Raw genomic sequence first — 16,812 nt, 5'->3', positions numbered from 1 at the left:
AAATCTGATTTCTGCCCTCCTGGGGCCTCCTAGAATGACCTAATAACTAAAGAACCAGATGTGTGAACAACCAAATTTTATTTTTACAAAAATGAGAATCACAACACATTTCCCAAGCTGGCCTGATGAATGGCTCGTCCAAAACTCTGAGGAGGTGGTGGCTGGGACCGGCAGAGATTCCAGCAAATGCACCTTCCTAGCTGGGATGCTGGGAGCCCCTTAGCTCACTGTAGGCTGTTGTAGTGCTGTGAAGGGCTTGGGGACAGGGTTGGCCTTGCCATCCAGGCCCTTACTTTGGCCCTATTGTAAACATCTTGAGTTCAGGTCCATTCTCCTAAGACCACAGGTCCTGGCAGGGCCTGCTTCAGTCAGCCCCCAGTGCAGCAGGTGGTGCTTCAGGGCAGCATGGCCACAGGTCTAGGAGCACAGCAGGGCTGGGAAGACAGGGAGGTATCAGTCACTTCACCTGCCAGGCAAGAGAGGTCCCTGAGTAGCTTACTTGCCTAGCTCAAAGGCAGGGGTGGTGTGTCATGGGTTTTGAAAGTCTAGGATGTGGAGATTGTAAGACAGCGCAGCGTAGAGATGCCTGGTGGTGAACCGCAGGCAGTATACAGGACTGCTGAGTGGGGTTGACGTCAGCGGGAAGGCCTGGAAGGGAGGGCACAGTAATGATGAGAGCATTTCAACTGGGAAATGGGGTGCCCCAACTCAGGAGTCCCAGACCCAGTGAAATAGGGACATGTGCCATAGGCACAACCTGGGCCATGTCACCAACTCTGAGACGCAACCCACAATAAGACTCGACGTCCTAGAGGTGTGCACTGGTTGGAACACTTACATGCAGGCAAGCCCTCTGGCGCCTGTCCCACAATCGTACAACACCATAGTAGGAGGAACCTGTGGCCAGCAAGTGGTTGCCATCTGTCTGTAGGCAGTATAAGGTACTGTCATGGGGCTCCTCCCACTCCATGACACATTTCCTGTCCAGGAAGAGAGAGTGATACAAATGGGTTTGGGTGCCCTCCCTCCAGCCCAGCTTCCCCAGGGATGGGCCAGGTTGGGGAGTCCTAATTGCTAGAGTAATGTGAAGCCTGATTCGCCAGCTTCTTCAACAAGCAAAGCTAATGGAGAAGGGCTCTGCTGCAGAGACCTCCTGTGGTCCTCAGGCCACAGAGGCAACACACCCTCATGTGCATTCCCCTGGCAGACCACCCGACATAGGATCCATGAGAGAAGCACATGGGACAGGCCTCGCAAAAGAGGTCTGGGAGGGGATGCCAAGGAACGATTTCCTGCTGACTTGTTGAGGCTCTGAGGAATGTCTGCCTTTCTCGATCTCCCAGGCCACACTGACCAGAGCTGCCTAAGGGTAGCTTGATGCAACCTGAACTTGATGCAACCTTGCTGAGTGTCTCCGTGTCCTGCCCGGGGCCAACCCAGGACTGTGAGTGCCTGCATTGGTACAGGGCTTCTGTGTGTTCTACCCATCTAGCAGACTCACCGGGCACTTGTGCGGAGGTCCCAGTAGCGAACATACGTGTCATAACCACAGGACAGCAGTGTAGAGGGGGACTCATACATGACATCCAGCACCCCAGCCCCTGGGGGAAAATCACTGCCCAGATGTGTGATCAGCTGTCCACTGCGGGAGACAAGAAGGGCAGAAAATGAAAGACTGTCTACCTTGGCCATGCATAGTCTCTCACCCTGCAGATGGCATCAGGTCTTGGGGACACACAGCTCTCCATCACCTGGGGGTGCTCCCTGAAGAAGAGGGCTGAGGGAGAAGATGCCTAGCCACTGAACCTCCAAATAGGAAATTGCCCCCCCTCCCCCAGTCTCCCAGCCCCTAGCCTCCACAGGGCAAATGTAGCAACCCTCCTCCACCACACCTGCCTGCTCCCTCTGGGGCAATGAATGGGTCTTGCTGAAGGGGTCGGGCCCCCTCCCAAGCACACACTTGTTACTTTACACTCCTTGATCTGGCAGGTCATGCAGCTCTGAGCTGCCTGAGTCCAGTGCCTTAATTCCTGCCTGTAATCTGGGGCTCAAACCTTACTGGGGATAAAGACCACACAAAGGGAGAAAGGGGGGTCCTAGGAGATGTTAAAACAAGTAAACACCTTTGTGTCCAGCGGCAGAAATAGCTGAGAAAGCAGCTTAGTGTGCTGGTCCCTGGTGTTCTCGGTCTCTGGCCCCCAGCCCAGGGCTAGCACGCCTCTGTGATCACAGCCCCCAGCCTGCTGGGCTCCAGCCTGCTCCCCCACCCGTACCCCACCCGGTGGCCGAGACCAGATTACTGAGAAGAACAATTTCTTTGTGACTGTGTAATTCCCTCCGTGACCGCGGCAGTGGGCAGACCTCTCGCCCCATGCCAGACCCCTAGCAACCACGTAGGGGGGCCCCTTGGCCTTAGCAACTGCCCGTCAACATCAAGTGCACCAGCTAATCCTTGTGGCCAGGGAATGGTGGATGTATTGAACTTCTGCAGAATGTGTGCAGGGAATGAGGAGAAGGGGCGCCCTCTGGGCCCAGTGCCTCAGCTTCCTTTCCACGGCCCTCCTCATGGCCTGACAGGAAAGACAAGGCGTGGATGCATCCCAGGGATGCTAGGGCAGGAGGCCTGGGCACAGGGCAAGAGTGGATTTCGTGGACTCAAGATTACAACTTCGGCCTGAGCAGTGTCCCGCCAAGGGCTTGAAGCAGTCTGGGCTGCCAGCCATGTGTCTAAATGTAGACTTTGGGTCCAGGCTGTGCCCATCACTCAGACTCTCACCCAGCCTACTCCCCCCAAAGGCAGCCATCTTAAAAAGCATTGAAGGAGGAGGCTGGGGCTCTCTCTTTACCTATGAGCTTTTCACTGTGAACACTGTGAAGGCCTCCAAGGAACACTACTGCTGTCCACTGAAGGGTTAAGTCCCAAATTGGCACCTGTGTGCCAGCCACCTTCCCAGGGATAGCCTTGATGCATGTAGTGGCCCAGTGTTGGCATCTGTCAGGGCTCCCTGGGTCCATGTGTGTACAGATCACTAGGCCTTGCTCCTAGAGGCCCTGCCTTTCTAGGGCAGCCACCAAGCATGGCAGCCACAGGAGGTGGGCGGGTCCATCTCAGAGGCACACTCGCATTTGTGTACACCAGGTGGGAGCCGTCTCACTCCACAGTTCTCCCGCTCCCTTCCAGATTTGGGGGCCCTGCCCACTCCATTAGCGAGGCTGTAAGGGTGATTGAGGAGTTCTCTCTCCCCTTTAATCTATGGAAGTAATTTCATGTTTGTTTGAAATAGAAGATGAAAGACTGGGTGTAGGGGTGGAGCCCAGGGAGCCCCATCTGCCTGCCCACCCTGTTGCTGGGATCCTGAGAGACTCAGAGCTGGGTGCCCACTGCGGGTGGGTTGGAAGTGAGAGGGCCACATCCACACTGAGCCACCAATCTGGATCCTGTCCACTGTCCGAGTAGCCACGGATACTGCACAACCCAAGAAGTCTGGGTGAGATGCTTGCTGGCCTGAGCCATTTCTGCTTTACTTTCTCTGGGACTCTCAAGTGGCCACACACACACTTTAAACCACCAATAAAAAGATACAGTTTCTTTGGCCTCCAGGTTCAGGCGCCTCAGCTCTGTTGTGCAGCTCTGCAAGGTTAAGTTGAGAGCATCAACTGACACACCAGGCTCTGGGAAGTGGCCTGTGTCTTCTAATAGTCGCCCAGCGGTGCCACAGGAGCCCCGCTGGGGCTTTGATTTGGGAAAACAAACAGAAATGGCACCATGGGCCCTTAGGTTCCCACCCCAGGCCCAATTTAAGTAGAAAACTGTAGCCTAACTGTTGTGATGGAGGGAGAGACGGTTCCAACAATAGCCCTACACGCTGTCTCCTCATCCCCTCCTGTGCTGTTTTTCTCACTGCAAGTGTGTTCTTGTAAAAACGATTAGATTGCAATTTGTATAACGTGGTGACCCCCAAATTCAGACATTTCACCCCTTTTCTCTGGAAAGAATGTTAAGAATGCTTCTCGGCCTCTCACTGTAGGGGGCAGGGGGCGTGTAGAGCCTTGGCTGTCCTACAACTTGTGTGGGAACAGGGCTGCTGCTCAGAGCCCCAGGCCAAGACAGGAGCAAGAACTGGGCTTGTCACTATAGAGAGCCAGACAAAAAAGTCCCTTCCCTTGTAGACAAAGCGTAGGCCTCCAGGAGGTGCTGAGGGCTGGAGACCTCCACACCCTAGGCTCCTGAGCCTGACTCCAGCAATTCTCTCTCCACCCAGGGAAAGATAAAGACAGATGGGGCAGCCTGCAGGGTGAGCCTGATGAATGAGACAGGCTAAGCAGGAGTGCTGAAGGAGGCCTGTTCCCATGGCACAGCCTCTGGTACCAAGGCAGGAAAAAGCAAGGGGAATGGGACCATTTCCCTGAAGAGTCTCTCCTGCTGACCAGGAGGAAGAAAAATTAAATGATGTACTGCCATCAGCCACGATGGCCCAGTTGACACAGGCATTCATTCCCCCACCCTCCATCCTGAACCCTCCAGAGTCTAAACACCATGCCCTGCTTCAGTCTTAGCCCCGTCCTTACATCTTCTGTGGCCCACACACTCAGCACAGGCCTCTTGTACTAGAGTGTTCTGAGGCTCCCAGCCCACACTGACACATGCTGCGTCTCTCACACCATTTTCCATCTACTTTTTAACATTCTGGTGTCTGGTAGTCCCTGGAGTCCTATACATGTACATTCTGCTTCCCTTCAGGTGTCAGGGCGCCTCATCTGGCATGTGCAACCCTGAACTTTAACAGTAGTTTTGAAAGGCTGAAGTATCACAAGCAGTTTATCTCTTCTCTCCAAGGGCAAATGGCCTGTACGTTAAATCAAGCCCAGGGTCACTAAAGAATGCATAATTTTCCATCTTCCCTCCCTCCCTTAACCATTGAGCACCTCTGGCATGCAAGGTACTGTGCTTTCGCAGAAACTACAGGGAGATGCTGTCCAGTGAGAAGTCTAAATTGATACTCCACTAACAATACCGAGAAAAAAAGAACGTTCTGTAAGGGTGAACAGGCAATGTGGGGAAAGGGGAATGAGTGACTCTTTAGTTAATGACAGGACTGTGACTGACAGTAGCAAAGGTGATGAGGCTGTGAGGGGACACAGGTCAGTCTCTGGCTCCTAGCCCTCAGGGACCTGTGGATGCACACATATCCCTACCTGGCAAAAAGTGCTGTGAGGCTTTGGGGCAAAGTAGTAGTCCCAGTCAGCCCTCTGAGTAGTAATAAAAAAGCCAAAGCTACAGAGCAAATATCTTCAAGTCTCATACCAAGAAGACAGAATCCAGGCTGAGCTGCAAGTTCAGTCTGGTGGTACCTGATAGGAATGGAGATGACTGTATTGGTCTCAGGGTGGCAGAGTAGCAGCTACCTTGGTAGCAGCTCACATAGTTGAGCCAAAGACTGGCAGGCACTATACTGCTTCACACATACTGGTTCATGTGGTCCTTATAATAGGCCCGAGGTATCTCTCTCTCTGTTCTTTCCTCCTTTGGTTTTTCAAGACTTGGTTTCTCTGTGAAGCCCTGGCTGTCCTGAAACTTGCTCTGTAGACCAGGTTAGCCCCAAACTCACAGAGATCCGCCTGCCTCTGCCTCCCGAGTACTGGGACTAAAGCCATACACCACCACCGCCTGGCTAACTTTGTGTTCTTTTAAGCCTCCAATCTACCACTTTTCCCCACAACAATGGAGCGCCAGTACTGTCTGTGTGTGTCTTGGTCTCTCACTGTCCTGTGTGGGTGAGTGGACCCTGTCACATGTCAGGGGACCTGTGGCTGACTGACTTGCCCCATGAGGACAGGAGGGTCAAGCTGGTTGCAAGCCCTGGTCCTGGCCCTGCCCCAGCAGATACAAGGTCCACCTTCAGGCCCTCACTTACATACTTTGCAGGCCTAAGGGACCGATCCTCAATGGGAGTAAAAGAATCAAGGAAACACACTCCAAACTAAAAAAAACATTTCTTAGAAAGGTTGGGGTTGCCACAGTGTGCTTGCATAAGCTGGGGGGGGTGCAATTTAAAGGAGTCTGTTATCTCCTGCCGTGGAGGTTCTGGGGATCAAACTCAAGTTGTCACGCTCAGTGACAAGTACCCTTGCCTACTGAGCCACCTGCCCCCGATTTGAAACATAACAGTGGCAATGTGGGGAGGATGATGGAGGAGGAACAGTGCCCATCACATGCATGTGTGTGAGCGTGCATCCCCTGCAGCACCCACCAGAGCACACGTGTTCAGACACAATGGCTCAGAGGCCAGGCAGCCAGGCAGCCCACTTTGTACTGCTAACAAGGCGACGTAATTACAGGAAAGGGCAGCCGGGCAGATAAAAGGATACAAAATTTCAACATCTGTTGCCATAAAGGGATAAGGAGAAGTGAAACGCAAAGTATCAGTTTGGTGTCAGCAGGCAGAGAGCCAATTTCAAAGAGTTCAGGGGGACAGAGGGGACAAGAAAGCAAAAGCAGAGGGGGAGAAAGAATAAGAAATTACAGGGTTCCTTAAAGAAGTAAAGAAAAAAGAGAATGAAAAAGCTGTCAGTAATACTTTCAAAGGAGAAGGCAGGGACTTTCAAGAGGGGCAGTCCCCATAATCACCCTGACTGAAGGCCAGGCCCCTGCGCGGGGCGGGGAAGAGGAAGGCCAGGGGAGACAAAGCCACATGTGGGTGGAATGGGGCATGCATGATGTCCTCAGTACACCAGCCTGTGAATATGACAGTTTGCATCTCCATCCGTGTGCCGGGTCATTCCATTGTTAGCAAATGCGCTATACTCATACCCTGTGCTAGCACCAAGCAGAGTTACAGCCCCAGCACACCCGGAGCTGACCAGGTAGCCCTTCCAAGTATGGCTAACTCAGGTAGCCCTTCCAAGTATGCTAACTCAGGACTCAATGGAAGAGGCCATGGGGACGGATCAGGGAGAGCTTTGTGAGGGGACCCTACTTACTTGTGCTGACATAGGAGGTCCAGGCATGGGGTTGCCCTGAGCAGAGGGAAGCTTAAGCAGGTGGGAAACCCACTCTGCTCTTCCCCTGGCTAAGAAGAGATTCAGTAGCTTCAACACAGAGATGAGAGCATAAGAGAGAACCCGGATGACCCTGACCTCAGGGACAGAGAGATAAGGGGTTTTGTGTGGGGACATAGGAACCCATGCCTACAAGATGTCAGTACCCAGAGGGCTCAATGCCTTAGGAACAGAGACGTCACCAAAAGCCCTCTACCTGCTTCCCTACTTCACAGCCCCAGGATGGCCTAGGACCAATGGCTGGAACCCCTGTGACACCTTCAGGTCTGGAGTTACAAGTTTCTCCTGTCCCGGCCACAGGGAGAGTCAGCATGTTCTGCTCTTAGTGACCAATGCTAGCTCCAGTCAGCTCAAATGCCCTTGGTAGAAAATGCCAATCCTACAGCAACAGCAGGCTCAGAGTGGTGGAAGGTGACGTTGGACCACTCGGACCTTCCAGTAGCTGGGAGGTGTGTGCCACACTGTCAACACCTGGCACACCCCAGGCACCAGCCAAGTGCCTTACTGAAATACAGATGTAAGACACGAAGTATACTTTGATTCCTCCAAGCTTCAAGCTAAGGAACAGGAAGGCTTTGGCACAGTTCTCAGAGCCTGACAAGACTGCTTCCGGGGTTGGCTGGCACTAGGGGTTGTTGGCACTTGAGGACCGGGCACTGGGCCTGAAGGCCATCAACTGTCAGAAACTGGGTCCTGTGCAGCTTTCAGCTGAATGAGGGGCCCCAGCTTCCTCATTAGAAACCCCTCTCCTTGGGTTCAACCTACAGTGTTGTTCCAACAGAGGGAAAGGCTGAAGAGATAAGACAGGCAAGCTCCAGCCAGCCCTTCCTCACCCTCTTCCCTGCTTAGCCTCTAGGTACCTGAAGGGCCATCTGGGCAGTCTAAGCTTAGTACAGGCTGCTTGGGATGGATACCTGAGAGATGAATATGGCAATAGCTCCAAAGATGGCAGAACCTATGCCCAGTGCGATAGCTGCACCTCCTGGGTGTCCCAGCCCCCCCCCATCACCTAAGGGTAGCCCAGATGCTGAGAGCCCCCCCCCAAGTCAGCATACACATAAAAGAAAATTCATGCCATGCTCAGGTTTCGGCAGTGACAGGTTAAAAGCAAAGCATCCAGCCAGTACCGCATTCCACCCAGCCAGCGTCCTGCCGGCAATACCACTCCACCTTGCAGATTGCCTGTCAGTCAGGCTTTGGTGTTATTGAAAGATCAAACTTGGTCCTGCCTGTTCATTACCTTAATCCTGTTTTCTACATGGCTTTATTATCTGCTGGGGCTTCTTTAGGAAAGACAGCTCCCGAGTTGTCCTGGCCATCCATTTCCTCCCACCAGGGAACCGTCTCACCTCTGCCCTGCTATTCTCCAAGCTGTGCACAGTCCTGGATACAGGGCAGGTGTTTGCACAAGGCCTGGCTCTTCCCATGGCTGATGAGGACAGCTTAGGGTTAGAGAGGAGGCAATGCCATGTAATATCTAGGGTGACCCTGTCACACGCAGAGCTCAGAAGGTGGCCAAAGGAGACAGTGATAGTGACTCACTTGGTTCCAGTGCAACCCAAGGCCTTGGTTGTCTTGTGCCCATTTTTTTCTTTTTTTCTTTTCTTTTTTCTTTCTTTCTTTTTTTTTGTTTTTTTTTTTTTTTGTTTTTGTTTTTTGTTTTTCCGAGACAGGGTTTCTCTGTGTAGCTTTGGAGCCTATCCTGGCACTCACTCTGGAGACCAGGCTGGCCTTGAACTCACAGAGATCCGCCTGCCTCTGCCTCCCGAGTGCTGGGATTAAAGGCGTGCGCCACCAATGCCCGGCCAGTCTTGTGCCCATTTTTATTTGGGTTCATTTTGAGTTTAGTGACATGTCAATGTTGGGTTGACATTCAAAGAGCCAGTCCTTTAGAACTCCATCCTGATCCTAAGTCCCCTCCATAGCAACTACAGGCAGCTCAAAGATCATCCAACCTTGTGTATGTGTTTGTTTGTTGAGACAGGGACTCTCTGTGCAGCCCTGGCTGTCTTGGAACTCACAATGAAGACCAGGCTGGCCTCACACCCATGAGATCTACCTGCCTCAACCTCCCAAAAGCTAGCATTAAAGGCGTGCACCACCAGGCCCACAGATCATCCAACCTTTGAGATTCTGCTAAGTCATGGTGGTGTAAGCAGACCACCGTCCCTGAGCTGGGCCCAGGCAGAGGACATGGGACATGAGCCCGGATTGTATGACTGAGCCTGAAACTTCCAGCACAGAGTTCATCCTTGAACCACAGCCACGCTAGCAAGACCCTTTTTTGCTGGGAGCCCGGCAGTTTCCTTTCCCACTACTGGTGGTAGCCACAGGTTTCCTGGGGCCTCAGATGTCAGGTCTCCACAAACTGTTCAGTACTGTGGGAGACAGCAAAGGATGTAGATGTCGGCAAGTGGGGCATTTTTCACAGTTATTTCATCATAACTACTTCTGGTAGTCAGGAACAACAGAGTCCCATTTTTTCAGTCCCTAATGTGGAAAGCAAGCCTAGTGAGGCCACAGATGAAGCTGATGAGTGGCAGTGTAGTTTTGGGGTGGGAGCCTTTCAGGCCACACAGCCAGGGCTCCCTCAGCTCCCACCACATAGTGTTCCTCCTGCCTCAGCCTTACTCTCAAGAGGGAAGGACTGGTTGGTGGCAGTTCTACAGAATCAACCCATGAGAATAAATTCTGCAACATGCAAGATACCAACAGCCTCAGGACATGAGACCACAGGAACCCTAGATGTTTTAGCTAAGCTGGTGATGAATGGGTGATATGACCACCAAATGCATTAATAAAGGCAAATTTATTTTTATGTGTATTGGCGTTTTGCCTGCATGCGTATCTGTGCATGAATAGCTGGTGTCCTCAGAGGCCACAAGAGGGTGACAGATACCCTTGGAACTAGAATAATAGATGGTTGGGAGCCACCATGTGGGTACTGGGAATTAAACCCAAGTCCACTGGGAAAACAGCCAGTGCTCTTAACTACTGAGCCATTTCTCTAGCTCCACAAAAGTAGATCTAAAGTGAGGAAGGCGAGACCCATCTCACATGGGACCACACTTGGACTGGTCAGTACTCAGAGGGGCTGATTTAGAAACTTGAAGGTAAAATGGCCCTGAAGCCAGCGTGAGGCCAACTCTACAGGGCACCACCAATCCACTGCATATGTTCTTTCCTGTTAACCAAACCCAATTCTGCAGCACCTGCCTTTCTCTCTGCCAACACCAATATGTCTAAGAGAGGCTGGCTCTTCTCTCAAGCATCTCCCTTGTCCCTTGCCAGGGTTTGGTTTAGGGTGAGACCTTGAACATAGTTTTGACAATGGGATGTGGGGAGGAATGTGCTCAGCAGGTGTGGGAAAATGGCTCGGCCCACAGACAGGTCTTCCTTATGCTTTTGAATGTTGCCTTATGAGTTAGTGGCACTGTTCTAAATAAGCCTGAATGCAGGGGCAAAAGACACCATGACTGGGATGCCAAAGGGAAAGCTGAGTGAATACGGCCACTAAACCCATCAACCCTGCATCCAACTTCTGGGCTCTTTGCCATCTCTGATCATAATTCCATTCTTAATTGAGCTGTTTGAATTAGATTTTTCATTACTTGGAGCCTAAAAGCTACTGTTAGTTGATGAACTCTGTTTATGAAGAACAACCAAGGGACTCAAATGGTGGGCTAGGGAAAAGAAGAGCCTGGAGGGTTTCAAGACACCCAGGAGCCTGCTGTCCAGGAGAGGGATTCAGTTTGCTTCTTGTCCAGGCCTACGGATCCAAGAAGCAAATCCACCTCAAAGAGTGGGCATTCTGGCTCTCAGAACTGACCAGAAAGGCAGTGTAGCCTGAGGAGATCCTGAGCATCCTGCTCCTGTTCTCAGATGATCATCAGAATGTAGAAGAAAATAAGTTCCATCAAGCACCTTGTGTTGAGAAATCACCTGGAGAGACTAGCTGTGGAGCATGTGTTTCAGAGAGAAGGCATATGGCATCTCCCTTCTTCCCTAGGGAGGGGGAGAGGAGAGCAGCCAGGGAAATAGACAGCAAGAAGCAGCCTCCCTCTCCCTTACAGGCTAGCTGAAGAGTTTTGGGTGTGGCACAGCTGATTAGAGGAAAAATCACAACTTAGAATGGATCAAAATTTCAAGTTTGAGAGTGACGGGGAATGTACTGTGTATGTTTATCTCAATAATTAAGAGCATTGGCTGCTCCTCCAAAGAACCCAGACGCTGTTCCCAGCACCCACATGGCAGTTCACAGCCATCTGTATCTCCAGTTCCAGGGGACCCGACGCCGTCTTCTGACCTCTGCAGCACCGAGCAAAAACATGGTACCCAGACAAATGTATGTAGACAAAACACATACACACAAATATTTAAAATCTGTTCTGCAGAAGACATTAAAAGGACAAAAAGACAAGGTCCAGATTAGGGGAAGATATCTGTAAATTTGACAATATTTTTAATATTTGACAAAGGACTAATGTCTACACTATATAAAGCTCAAAACTCAACAGTAGAAAAGCAATGTAATGGACCATGGACATGAGCTGGTGTTTTGTAAACAGGACATCCAGATGGCAGATGAGCATATGAACGCATGTTCAACATCATTAGCTATCAGAGGAAACCAAGTTAAAATCATATCGTAACACCTACTAGAGGAGCAAAATAAAAACAATGGCAATACCAAAACACTGGTCAAGACATAAAGAAAGCCAGATAGCTTGAGCCCTGCTGGTGGAAATGCAAAGCGATGGAGATGTGCTGGAACAAGTTTGGTAGGAGGTGAGAATGTAGAGAAGGGAGAGGAAACTGGGACTGGAATGTAAAAAATAAATTCATAAATTAAAAAAATCTTTAAGAAAAGAAATGAAAGTGTATGCCCACATAAACACTATGCATAAATATTTATTTGCAATAGTCAAACTTGAAAACAACACACATGTCCCTAATGGGTAATGTTCTTCACCAGGGAAAGAAACTTTGGTGCCTTTACACATGGACTACTGTTCTACTCAGTAATAAAAGGAACGAGATTCTGATATGTACGGCCTGTCTGTAGGTCTCATAGCAAAAGGCTGACTTTTCTAAAACTGAACAAAACAGTCATTGGGCCTCACTATGACTGCTCTTCCCCTGGGGCTACCGCACTCAGTCTTCCCTGTGTGAGACCTGGTCACTATAGGAAGGAGAAGCAGAGACTCTGGAAGGTTGAAAGGCAGGGATTTCCTCCCGACCATCTAACTCATAACAGGCTTAGTTAGAGCCTCTGTCACCATCAACTTGTTGCAGGTGAGCAGATTGCCCACTTGCACTCGCTCTGTCTCCTGGGGATGTGACAGCAGCATTCGCTAGTACTGTACTAGGGACAGACTCAAGGTTCTGGAAATTAGTGGATCACATCTAGATTGGAGACATAGAGCAACTGGTCCTGAAGCTGGAGTTCAGGATGGTTCCAGTCTAGCAGTCCTTCCTGCTCAGCTCAGCCCCGAACTTTGGATGACCCGCTTGTGTGAGCCTGGCTTGTCTGTGTCCTTAGCCTTCTCCCTTCTTGGGTACAGCTGGGGTTTCTTGCCCCCTTTGTGCCTCTGATGCTGACCTCACAGACGGTCCTTCTAAAGAACCTTCGTCCCTTCGAACCCCTCTCCTGGGCTCCCAGTGCAGCATGCCCCCTGGGTGTCTCTGATCTGGAGGTGCCTGTGGAGCAGGTATGATGGGGACTCCATGCCCTGGGGATCTCTGAGCTACCAACACTGACTAGAAGTTGACCTGGTGCTGGGCAGAGGACTCTGCTCAGTGGCTTGAAGGCACAATGGGATGTGTACAGGGAGGACCTGGCGTACTTCTCCCTCATGCTCAGCACGTGTCTCCTAGAAGTGATGCTGACCCTAGTCCCCACCCCAAACTTGTTTTTAACTAATCAAACTTACTATTTTTACTTTTTTTTGTTTTTAAAAAAATCACTTTTTTTTTTTTATCTGTTTGTTTTTTGAGACAGAGCCTCACTGTGTAGCCTTGGAAAGTTTGGAACTCACTATGTAGATCAGGCTGGCCTTGAACTCATAAAGATCTGCCTGCCTCTATCTCTCTAGTACTGGGAATTATGGTATATGCTACTATGCCTGGCATTAAAAAGCTATTCTTAAAAGGTAACACACTATGGGCTGGAGAAATAGCAAAGTGGTTGAGAGCACTAATTGCTCTTCCAGAGAGGGCTGGTTCAGTTCCCAGCACCCACATGGCCGTTACAACCCTCTGTGACTCCAGTTCTGGGGGCGCCGGTGCCTCCTTCTGGATTCCCCAGGTTCTGCATGCACATGCTGTGTGCACATACATGCAAGCAAAGCACCCGTGCACAGAAACAACAGTTCTAAAAAGGTAACACACTATACAATTCCATTCATATCGTATCTTCAAAATAACAAAATTAGAGGCAGCAAGCATCTCAGTGTGTGGGGGTTAGAGAGAACAGCAGGCGTCAAGCGCGTATGAGGAGGGCTCTGTATCTTGACTGTGGTGGTAGGTTCACTAGTCACAAGAAAGGCTTATGGGATGTACCAATGTCAATTTCCTGCTTTTGACACACTACATCATATAAGGTGTTATACAAGTACCCCTCTGTTCTAGTTTATAACTTGCTATGAATCTAGAATTAATTCAAAATAAAAGTTTTTTGCTAAAAAAAAATAAATAAATAACAAAACCAAGCTAGCAGTGGTGGCACACACCTTTAATCCTAGCACTTGGGAGGCAGAAACAGGTGATCTCTGTGAGTTTGGGGCTAGCCTGGTCTACAGAGTGAGTTCCAGGACAGCCAGGACTACACAGAGAAACCCTGTCTGAAAAAACCAACCAAACAGACAAACAAAAACCAGAATGGCAGACAGTCAGTGAGAATGTGTTAATCTTGCCAACTGGAGAACTTCGAAGAAAACCTGGCTGTATTTTAACTGCCCTATACAATTATTTTTATAAGTTCTATAGGCCACCTTTGAAATATTTTATGTTATAAAAATCCCCTCTGAGGATAGATTACATAGCCAGGAACTCTTCAGAAGATATATTAAATCCAAGTGGTTACTATCAATCCTACATGAAATTACTCGCCTGTTACAGTGATCTCAACTGTCTCCCCAAGAAAGGCAGTGTAGCTGCTGGTGGGGAGGTGTACTCTCTCCCCAGCCTCCTCTGGTGTGGTAAGCTGGGCAAACGGGCAGGGACTGGTTAGCAAGCTCTTCCTTTGTCTCCCAGCTTTCCTAGCCCTGCCCCCACTGAATACCACTGTGGGTTTAGGAATCTCTTACCTGTTGAGGTCCCAGATTCTCAGAGGTGAGAAGTGCCCACAACAAGCTGTTCCTGTCACAAAAGAGCTGCCAAACAAAAAGAGAAAGGAGTTAGAGCTGGCTTGTCAGAACTTGTGGCGGAAATGGCTACACATTAGAAATGCAGAGCTCTTTCCCCAGGGATCATGGGGTTAAGCCAGAAAAAGAAACATCGAGAGAGAGAGAGAGAGAGAAGGAGGAAGTACCACAGAACTCCTTGGTGTGTGGAGAGGGGTTCAACCTCCCAAGACTGACTAGTGGCCTTACAGCTTCAACCACAGATGACCCCGAGGGTTGGCTGGAACCATGTGACCTCCGACCAGCTCTGAGCCCAAGAAGGTTCAGTGAGTAAGCTTATTAAAGATATAGCTGTTAGAGACTTGAGGCTCAATGTCATAAAGTCTCCTGGGTATATCCTCTGGGGACTGTCAAGTGATACACCAATCGGCTGAAGACATTCCAGAAGGGTTTCAGAGTTGGGAAACCAGGTATGGTGACGCACACCTTTGATCCCAACACTAGGGAGGTAGAGGCAGGTGGGTGGATCTTTGAGTTCAAGACCAGAACTCAAGCTGGTCTATAGACAGAAACTCTGTCTCTCCCCGCACCCCCAAATAATTGGAAGACTCTGGCAAAGTTGTAGGAAGACCGGGCAAATGGGAAAAGTGCATACATCCCAGTGAGTATATTGTAGCTTTCAGGGAGCAAGGGCAAGTAGCCAGGACTGCTGGGGATGAGATAGGGGTCCAAAGAAGTCTCTAAGGGCACTATGAACACTGCCAACAGGCAGCTGAGAAAGTCTCAGAACACTCAACAAAGGCGGTCTGTATGGTTTCATGATGCGTGTGTGTGTGTGTGTGTGTGTGTGTGTGTGTGTGTGTGTGTGTGCGCGCGCGCACGCGCGCAAAACGCAATGAGCCACAGTGCTAGGAGGAAAACTTGAACATCTGAGCTAAACTAGACCTTTGTTACATGATGGGGGGGGGGGCGCTTAAGAAACCTAAAGTTTCTTAATCTCAGCACACAGGAGACAGAGCAGGTGGATCTCTTTGAGTTTGAGGCCAGACTGGTCTACAGGGCGAGTTCCAGGACAGCCAGGACTGTTACACAGAGAAACCGTCTCAAAAAACAAAACAAACAAAAAAAACAAAGAGAAAAAAAAAAGAAATCTCATATCAGTCACTAAGATTAAAAGCACTGGGGCAGGGATGGGCCAGGTCCCTAAAAGTCCTGCACAGGGGAAGGAAGACTGGATACACTAACGACATGTTAACCATGTAGGCAAGTAGGCCATTGGCCTACACTGCCCAGCACCTGTGCTTTCTGTTCCCACCACGTAGTGGGAGGCAGAGTTCTATGAGAAGGTTCTGGAAAAGACAATGGCTTGGACAATGCAGCAGGTGAGGAGCTAGCTGCCAGTTGCTGATGAGGGAAATGTCTGCGTAGGCACTGGCCAAGTGGCTGCTTTACTATCAACACTGTAGACTAGTGTCCACCTGTCATCTCCAAACTAGAACAAGGCCAAATAAGACACCCTGGGGCTCTCAAGCCTCAGGCTCCCAAGGCTTCCTCCAGGAATATGATAGCATCCCAGCTTCCTCTTCATCTGCAGTACTGCCAGCAGCCATTCTACCATAAAGTGGCAGTGCTAGCAGCCTCTCCTGCCTGGCATGCCCCATGTGATTCCTAGCCTGGGCAGCAGCCAATGGACACCAAGGAGCCAAACGACAGAGTCAGGAGGTGTTTCCCTCGCCTTGCTCCTCCTGCATTTTCTCTTTAGGGCAACCCATTAATAACTGGTAAAGCCAATTACCTTGGCTTGGAAACATAATAGCTACTTGGAAATCATTGGAGCAGGCAATTGGGCTCTCCAGACTTGAGGAGTTAGGGCCAGGTGAAGGGCGCCAGCACAGACACAGACATCTCTTGTGGAAGTCTTTCTAGGCCTTTTGGCCACAGGCCTAAATTAGTCTCAAGGTAAATCAATAGAGGAGGGGAGGAGCCTGGAAGTTAATCCCTACCACTCCTGCAGCCCTGACCTCCCAGCCGGTGGGGTAGGGTTGGGGGATACAAACCCTTCCCAAGGGACTCCTGTCCTCTGTTTGTCCCATTCTCCCCTGGCCCTGACCATCTGCCACCAAGAAGAGGGCCCCTCACCTCTTTAGTAGCCTATAAAAGATACCTATAAACGTTTCCTTCTTTGCCTCAGTGTCCTTTCCCCTTTGCCTAGGTGCTGTGAAGCTAGAATGTCTTCCTGGCCTTAGGAGGCCTAAGAGTTTAGTAACATAAAGGCCATGTGAGCTACAGACTGCAGACAGATGGATGGGCTGGGACCGTGCCCAATCCAAGGGACTACCTGGGTGGCAAGGAGTCAAGCTAGCTAGAGATGCCGTCCCAGGCTCCTGGATCTCCTCCCCACTGCTGTGGC

General features: G+C 50.3%; 1 protein-coding gene across 5 annotated transcripts in view; it reads right to left on the bottom strand.

The window, feature by feature from the left end:
• Nucleotides 1-59: 59 nt before the first annotated feature.
• Fbxw4 (F-box and WD repeat domain containing 4) overlaps nt 60-16,812 on the bottom strand; it is an 86,285-nt gene continuing 69,532 nt past the window's right edge. For 3 of the 5 annotated variants that reach the window (XM_035441804.1, XM_027407170.2, XM_027407172.2), the window contains exons 6-9: nt 14,367-14,432; nt 1,502-1,642; nt 839-980; nt 60-648 (exon numbers count right to left, since the gene is read on the bottom strand). In XM_035441804.1, coding sequence (XP_035297695.1) covers nt 529-648; nt 839-980; nt 1,502-1,642; nt 14,367-14,432 — 469 coding nt within the window. In that variant the 3' untranslated portion in view covers nt 60-528. The remainder of the gene's footprint in view (nt 649-838; nt 981-1,501; nt 1,643-14,366; nt 14,433-16,812) is intronic. The other 2 variants (XM_027407171.2, XM_035441803.1) reach the window with 2 other exon arrangements.

Source organism: Cricetulus griseus, chromosome 3 (genome assembly GCF_003668045.3).
Source record: "Cricetulus griseus strain 17A/GY chromosome 3, alternate assembly CriGri-PICRH-1.0, whole genome shotgun sequence".
NCBI lineage: Eukaryota > Metazoa > Chordata > Mammalia > Rodentia > Cricetidae > Cricetulus > Cricetulus griseus.
This window is presented reverse-complemented; position numbering and strand designations above follow the sequence as displayed.